The sequence below is a fragment of the Chiloscyllium plagiosum genome, chromosome 2 (genome assembly GCF_004010195.1).
Source record: "Chiloscyllium plagiosum isolate BGI_BamShark_2017 chromosome 2, ASM401019v2, whole genome shotgun sequence".
In the NCBI taxonomy this organism is placed as follows: Eukaryota; Metazoa; Chordata; class Chondrichthyes; order Orectolobiformes; family Hemiscylliidae; genus Chiloscyllium; species Chiloscyllium plagiosum.
The window spans coordinates 75,837,087-75,844,782 of NC_057711.1; the positions used below are offsets into that span (position 1 = coordinate 75,837,087).

At 39.1% G+C, this 7,696-nt stretch overlaps 1 protein-coding gene across 2 annotated transcripts in view; it reads right to left on the reverse strand.

The window, feature by feature from the left end:
* The window catches only part of LOC122561012 (nicotinamide riboside kinase 1-like), a 49,429-nt gene that overhangs the window by 2,109 nt on the left and 39,624 nt on the right, over positions 1-7,696 (reverse strand). For both annotated transcript variants that reach the window (XM_043712283.1, XM_043712292.1), the window contains exons 6-9: positions 2,821-2,974; positions 2,317-2,388; positions 2,128-2,234; positions 367-450 (exon numbers count right to left, since the gene is read on the reverse strand). In XM_043712283.1, coding sequence (XP_043568218.1) covers positions 367-450; positions 2,128-2,234; positions 2,317-2,388; positions 2,821-2,974 — 417 coding nt within the window. The remainder of the gene's footprint in view (positions 1-366; positions 451-2,127; positions 2,235-2,316; positions 2,389-2,820; positions 2,975-7,696) is intronic.

The window sequence follows — 7,696 nt, forward strand, 5'->3', positions numbered from 1 at the left end:
ACCCCAGGGAAAAGACTTTGCCTATTTACCCTATCCATGCCCCTCATAATTTTGTAAACCTCTCTAAGGTCACCCCTCAGCCTCCGACGCTCCAGGGAAAACAGCCCCAGCCTAATGGCTGACCAATGACTTAATAAATTATTTGTATTATTTCACTATTACTGTATTCTATGCCTCTGTTTATATAGTCAAAGATCCCATGTGTTTATCTATCAGTTTTATCAACTTGTCCTACCTCCAAATGTTTCTGTGGACAAAACCTAGGTCTTGCTGCTGTACTCATTTCAAAATTAAAACACTTAGCTTCTCTTGTGTCTCCTCTTTTTTTTTATAGACAGAAGCAGGAACCACAAGAAAAAAACTGACCTTGGAGTTTCTGAACTTGTCTTAAAATTTCTTCATGCACTTGTACGAACAGGTCCTCTGGGGGTTTTGTTCCGTCCAAGTAGACTGAGACAAAAAAATATACTTGCATCATTTGATGCTTCTGATGACCAAATCTGTAATTTTTAGTTACAGTAATTTCTCATAAACATGAGCCAAAAATATACAAAATATTACAAATGCCAAAAGCCTCGAAAAAACAGGAGGTGCCAAATGTGAAATGAGCATCTAATATGATAAATAACATAAATATATCACAAATTACTTATTAATTACTGAAAAAAAATAAATTATTTTCACACATCAAAACATTTCATGTCCCACATTTCCAATAAGTCTGGATATTTAGGAGGCATTTGAAAATGATGGGTAGGTTCCAATTCTGGAAGTTCCATTCCTGTTCTAGCAAGTTTTACTGGTGTGAGATATGAGTATGAAGACTCAGCCCATATGCAGCTATCTTGCCTTTCCTGGCTCCATTATGGAATGTATGGTTCAGACGTCTCTACAATTTTGGTGCAGGTAGACCCCTTCAATAAGCAGGAAAGATGCACAGTCTCTCTGAGGAATTGTAAACCACAGAAAATCCTAGTCTTGAGTCACCAATTTAAAAAAAAATGGAATTTATTGCTTCTCTTTTTTCTCATAACAATCAATCAAATGTTATCAATGTCAGAACTTCTCTCCACTTTACACCTCCTAAACTCTCATATATTTTAATCAGTAAAATTTGATCTAGTTTGTGTGTTATCTACATAAGATTAACAAGTGCAAACTGGAGACAAACTTCTGATATTAGACTATGAATGCTGTAATTGATTGACAGCTTTATGAGAAGAGAATAAATGAGAATACTGAATTTGTGCTTTTTTAATTCATACTTATAACAGATTGTAAGCTCAGCAGTTTTTTTTTTCAGTTTTCAAAGTCTTTATTTTATGTACAGGATCATTTCAAAGACTTGTTAGTGGTTCATTGGTTCTGTTCTGGATACTGGGAGTGGGTGAGGGAGGATGCATATGTGACATGAAAATGGTATGGGAGAGATGAGGGTCAGCAAGGATATGAAGGAACATGGAGGAGGCAAAAGAGACCAAAGGTCTTGGGGATAAGAGGGCCTGTGGCAGGGGGACATTCGGGGGGAACGTGGGGGTTAGGTGGAGGTTCAGAGGAGGTAAAGGGTAAGGTTTAAGGGATGATCATAATGATTACAACTGAGTTTATTGCCTAGTAAACAGACACAGATCTTTGAGTACACCAGCCTTGCCATCCATCTGCCTCTGTTGCATCTTTGTGCCTGACCCCAGAGAGCTTGAGAACTGATTCCATTCCACTTTCACTTCGCCAGAATGAAATTTTGGCAGATGAGGGCTTCTTTATTGGAATTAATTTACAGAATTGAGATTTCCCCGATTTCTGCTTTGAGAGTCCTTCAGAAAAATCTTACCCTAGTTTGTGTTCATCATAACAATTACAGCTGAGGATAGAATTAGGTTTATGTAAATTCATTCTTTATAATGTTTTGTTTTTATAAGAATTTTTAAACATGTATATATATATCAATTTAGTTGAAAGATTGCTTTAATCATTTTTAAAAATATTATTTCGAAAATTCTGATTGGCAGTATAAGTACTTTAAAATTAAAATTGGAGGCATTCTGGCTATCAATTGTCCTTCACAAGAATGAATCATGCTTAAGTCATAAAATAACTACAAATGTAAATGAAAGTGAAAAAATGTACTTATGTCAGACACTTTCTCTTCCATTTCCTTTCTATTTTTGAGGTACATTGGCCATACATGTCCATCAAAGTTGCCAGGTGGATCTGGTGGATCATAGATTCTTAAACTAAATAGAAAGATTCTGTTTACATCAAATTCGATCATTTGATGATAATAACCAGTTTAAAATAATTTAAATCCGTTCTTACCATCTTCTTCTCTTACATTCTTCATATGGAATGGACAGATAGTAACGTAGATTAAAAACATCATTTAAGGGCCTAAAAACATATATCGGTATGTAAAGCACTATACAGCAAGATACATTCTTACATATATATAGTGACTGAATACAGGTTATACAACATCCCTATCTAAACTGATAAAGGTCTACTGAAACAATCAGTTCTGAGTTAATTTGAATGGGAATGGTAGAATTTAGAAAAATATCCACTTTCTTGCATTCATTTACTTTTGGGCCTTAGCAATTGAGAAGAGTGAGGAAAACTGAACTTGCACTGCACACTGTTGTTGCTAAACCAGTTCATGCAACATATTTTATGCATAGCCGCTAGCAAGACTTTAAAGAGTTCAATAATTTCCTTACAGCCCCCAGTTAATCCATAGGTCCTACATAATAACTTAGTAAAAATATAAGACAAATAATTACACATTGGAACCAACTGAACTTTTTCAAGTTCCAGCAAACATACCTATAATTGTAAAGGAGGAAACCTTCCACTATTAGGATGTTGACTTTGTTCACTGATAAATCTGGAAATGCTTGTTCAGGATGTACATCAGGTATGTTCTCTATCCAGGCATAAACTGAATTCATCATTGCTTCCATATCCAAAGCTGTGATAACTAAAAAATAATTGTGCCTGATGAGAAACGACTGCCCTTAAAATGAACATGCTCACTGATGTAACAAAATATTAATGTGACAGGTGTTGATGCACACACATATCTACATTTTTATTAGTTGTATTTTAGAGCTATATTCATTTCCAGCAGAAGCTTGCTGATTTGAATTCCAATATTATCATCATTTTATTTAGAGCATAAACGGAGTCAAGAGTTAAACCTGTTCTTATTCAGACGACTGAAGGAATATTACGTCCTGGTACAACATTTCAAATCTGTAGGTAAAAACAATGACTGCAGATGCTGGAAATCTGTAGAATGGCAGAAGGGAGATCAAAAAGAGTTGGAGAAATCGAAGGAGAAAAGAAACTGCAAGCGTTCTCACAGAACAGTTACAGGCAGGAGACTCACACTGATTAAATTCCAATTTCCTGCCATATCCCTATTACTGTGCTAACTGTTTCTATTTAAATAATCATCAATGTCCTCTTGAATAACTTAATTAAACTTGCCTCACCACACTTCCAGACTATGGACCACTTCCTGTGTGAAAAAGCTTTTTCTCTAAACTCATATTTGCTTCTTTTCCAAAACACTTTAAATGTCTCTCAAGTCCTTTTCCAATGAATCCACTGTTAATTTTCTCTTCACTTCTGGAAGCTGATAGCATCAGCAAAGCACTATTCCTAAACTTTCAACAATTCAAAGCTTCAAACTGTCCTGTCAAGCTCACGATTTAGTCTCTTTAGGCCCCTCATGATTTGTTTTAAATGTATGTATTTATTGAAAAATGTTTTCACTCTTTTCCAAGAAAACAAACCAAAAAGTTATAAAAAGTACACAAGTAAAGAAAAGTCGAAACAATATTGTACTAATATATCACAGTAACATTGACAATAAACTGCCTACTATTCTTCAAGATACAGTTGTCTCATATTTATTTAACTTTAACCAAATTAGCATAAACTCAAATAAAATAAAATAACATTAAATTAAATTACACTATACTGTACTATATTACATTAATCCAATTGGCGCATCTCTAAAAAGGGTTCCAACCATGGGAGCAACTGTTATTATATCCGTATTTACTAGCCCCCACCCCATCCCAGGGTCCCTGGACCACATTCCTGATGAAGGTCTTTTGCCTGAAACATCGATTTTGTCTGTCCTCGGATGCTGCCTGAATTGCTGTGCTCTTCCAGCACCACTAATCCAGAATCTGGTTTCCAGCATCTGCAGTCATTGTTTTCACCACATATGGCTCTCCTGGCTATATAGAGGCCCTAATCAGTACTGCAGACAGATCCATGTCTATGGAATTTAGAAAGGGCCGCCATGTCAAATAAAATTGCTCCGTTCCGTGGTGCACCATACTTAGAGTCATAAAGTCATAGAGATGTACAGCATGGAAACAGACCCTTCGGTCCAACCAGTCCATGCCGACGAGATATCCCAACCCAATCTAGTCCCACCTGCTAGAACCTCCAAACCCTTCCTATTCATTTAGCATCCAAATGCCTCTTAAATGTTGCATTTGTACCAGCCTCCACCACTTCCTCTGGCAGGTCATTCCATTCTCGTACCACCCTGTGTCAAAACGTTGCCCCTTAGGTCTTTTTTATATCTTTCCCCTCTCACCCTAAACCTATGCCCTCTAGTTCTGGACTCCCCGGCTCCAGGGAAAAGACTTTGTCCATTTACCCAATCCATGCCCCTCACAATTTTGTAAGCCTCTATAAGATCACTCCTCAGCCTCTGACGCGCCAGGGAAAACAGCCCCAGCCTGTTCAGCCTCTCCCTATAGCTCAAATCCTCCAACCCTGGCAACATCCTTGTAAATCTTTTCTGAACCCTTTCAAGTTTCACAACATCTTTCCGATAGGAAGGAGACCAGAATTGTACGCAATATTCCAACAGTGTAATCTTGAGGGAGGTGCTCCATCACAAGTCTGTGCCACCCTGCAAGACCTGGAGGCCTTTCTAATATCCAATTCATAAGGATATTCTTCCTCGCACAGCGTATAAGAATATTGAATAACCAATTCCTGTGCTCACCCAAAAACAGAAGATTTGGTAGTCCTAAAAGGAGGAATCCTCCATAACTTCCATTCCCAAGATCCTCTCCAGCTCATTCATAATGGCCCCCCAGTATCCGCAGATCTTGTAAGAGGACCAAAAGCAATGTGTAAGGGTGCTAATACTGTTTTTACATTTGGGACATTTTGTGAAGATCCTTTCTTAAACTTTGCTAACCTCTCTGGCGCCGTATGGGCCCTGGGAGGATCTTCAATTGCCTCGCTTGTGCCTTATTGAAATTTTCTTATCCCCCAAGGCATTCCCTCTCTGCAGATGATATATGGTACTAACTGGGAGAGTGCCCCTACATTGGAGCTGACTTGTAGGGCTGGGCCAAGAGTATAGTCTTCTTCTGTACGTAATCTCTAACCTGGAAATATAGGAAAAGATCCCTATTAGGGAATCCATATTTCTAACCTAAATGGCTGAAAGACATCAAGACCTCTCCCTCAAATAAACATCCCAGACAGGAGATTCCTTTACCCTCCAATGGTCTGAAGCCAGAATCCATTGACCCTGGTCTAAATCCTGGGGCTTGCACTAACGGGTTGAACAGCAAAGTCTTAAGCAAACTGCCCTCACCCTGCCGCATTATCCTCCATGCTTTCACCATATTTATGATAATTGGACTCTCTCAGTGCTCAACTATAGACTTCATCTTATCCATGAACAGTAACTTTCTGAGGGGACATCTCGCCTGCGAGGCCTCCACATCAAGGCATATCGACTTTGGGTCACTGCTCGCCCATTCGCCTATATATGACAACAGGGTGCCTATTTGGTATCTCTTCAGATCTGGGAAGTCCACCCCTCCAATATCCCGCAGAAGTTTCAACTTGGTAAATTTAATTAGGGTGCACCTATGGCACCAAATAAATGATCCAAGCCATCCCACAAACTGCCGCAGCACCTGTTTGGATAAGAACAACGGGAGCATCCTCATAGAGGAACCAAGGAAGAACATTCATTTTAATCAAGGCTATATGGCCTAGCCATGATATGGGTAGTCCCTCCCATCTCTGCAAGTCCTGCTTTATTCTCTTGAACAGCTGCATAAAGTTGGCTCCGTACAGCTGCCGGAAGTAAAGGCTAATAAAAATTCACAGATAGAGAAAACCTTTCTGTGACCATCTGAAAGGAAAATCCATTCCGTCCTCCAGCCTCGGTACTTTCATCAATCCATCTTTGAGCATGACTTCCGGTTTTGTGAAATTTATCCTGTATCCCGAAAAGCTGCCGAATAATTTAACTTTTTGTATTAGCCGGGGTATGGACTTTTCCGGGTTTGCCAAAAACAAAAGGACATCGTCCGCATAGAGAGTGATTTTGTGTTCCCCAACTCCCACATTTGGTGCCATTATTTCAGGGTCCTTTCGGATTGCCACCGCCAGTGATTCAAGGACCAGATATAAATCTCAGTAACATGTGAACTCTCTCTAAACTCCCACATCCAACAAGAAGAGCATATCACTCTACTAAAGGCCATTTCTTGCTTCTTTCAATCTACAGACCCAGAAAATAGCACTGTCTTATTCCTCTACAAAACACTACTCTAGGTTAAATTAATACTTACAGCTTATATTTTTAAATTTAATTAAGAGACATATCTCAATATAACATATAATCAAGAAAGAACCCACTCTATTCACTACTGCAGACTTACTGTAAGGCCACACTTAAAATATTCATCTATCTGTTTCTGTGCTGTGACCTCTCCCAAACAGGTTCCTGCAAGATTAGTTGTGAATTTCACTGTTCGTTAATTTTCCCAGACGCACTCCGATGTCCAGTGATACATGAATTCAAACAGCAAAGGCAGTAACTGTGCAGGTTCACTGTTGTATCAGTTAGAATTGTGGGTTTCTTTCTCTCTCTCTCTCCTGCACCGACTTCACAAACTGGCTCAAAGGTAGAAGACAGAAGGTGGTGGTGGAGAGTTGTTTTCCACACTGAAGGCCTGTGACCAGTGGAGTGCCACAAGGACCGGTGCTGGGTCCACTACCTTTTGTCATTTATATAAACGATTTGGATGTGAGTAAAAGAGGTATAGTTAGTAGGTTCGCAGATGACACCAAGTTCAGTGGACAATGAAGAAGGTTACCTCAGATTGCATCAGGATCTTGATCAGATGGATCAATAGGCTGAGATGTGGCAGATGGAGTCTAATTTAGATAAATGTGAGGTACTGCATTTTGGGAAAGCAAATCTTGGCAGGATTTATACATTTAATGGTAATGTCCAAGGGAGTGCTGCTGAACAAAGAGACTTTGGAGTGCAGGTTCAGAGCTCCTTGAAAGTGGAGTCGCAGCTAGATAGGATAGTGAAGAAGTTGTTTGGTATGCTTTCCTTTATTAGTCTGAGTGTTGAGTACAGGAGTTGGGAGGTCATGTTGTGGCTATAAAAAACATTGGTTAGGCCACTGTTGGAATATTGTGTACAAATCTGGTCTTCTTCCTATCGGAAAGATGGTGTGAAAATTGAAAGGGTTCAGAAAAGATTTTAAAGGATGTTGCCAGGGTTGGAGGATTTGAGCTATAGAGAGAGGCTGAATAGGCAGGGGCTGTTTTCCCAGGAGTGTCGGAGGCTGATAGGTAACCTTATAGAGGTTTATAAAATCATGAGGGGCATAGAAAGGATAAATAG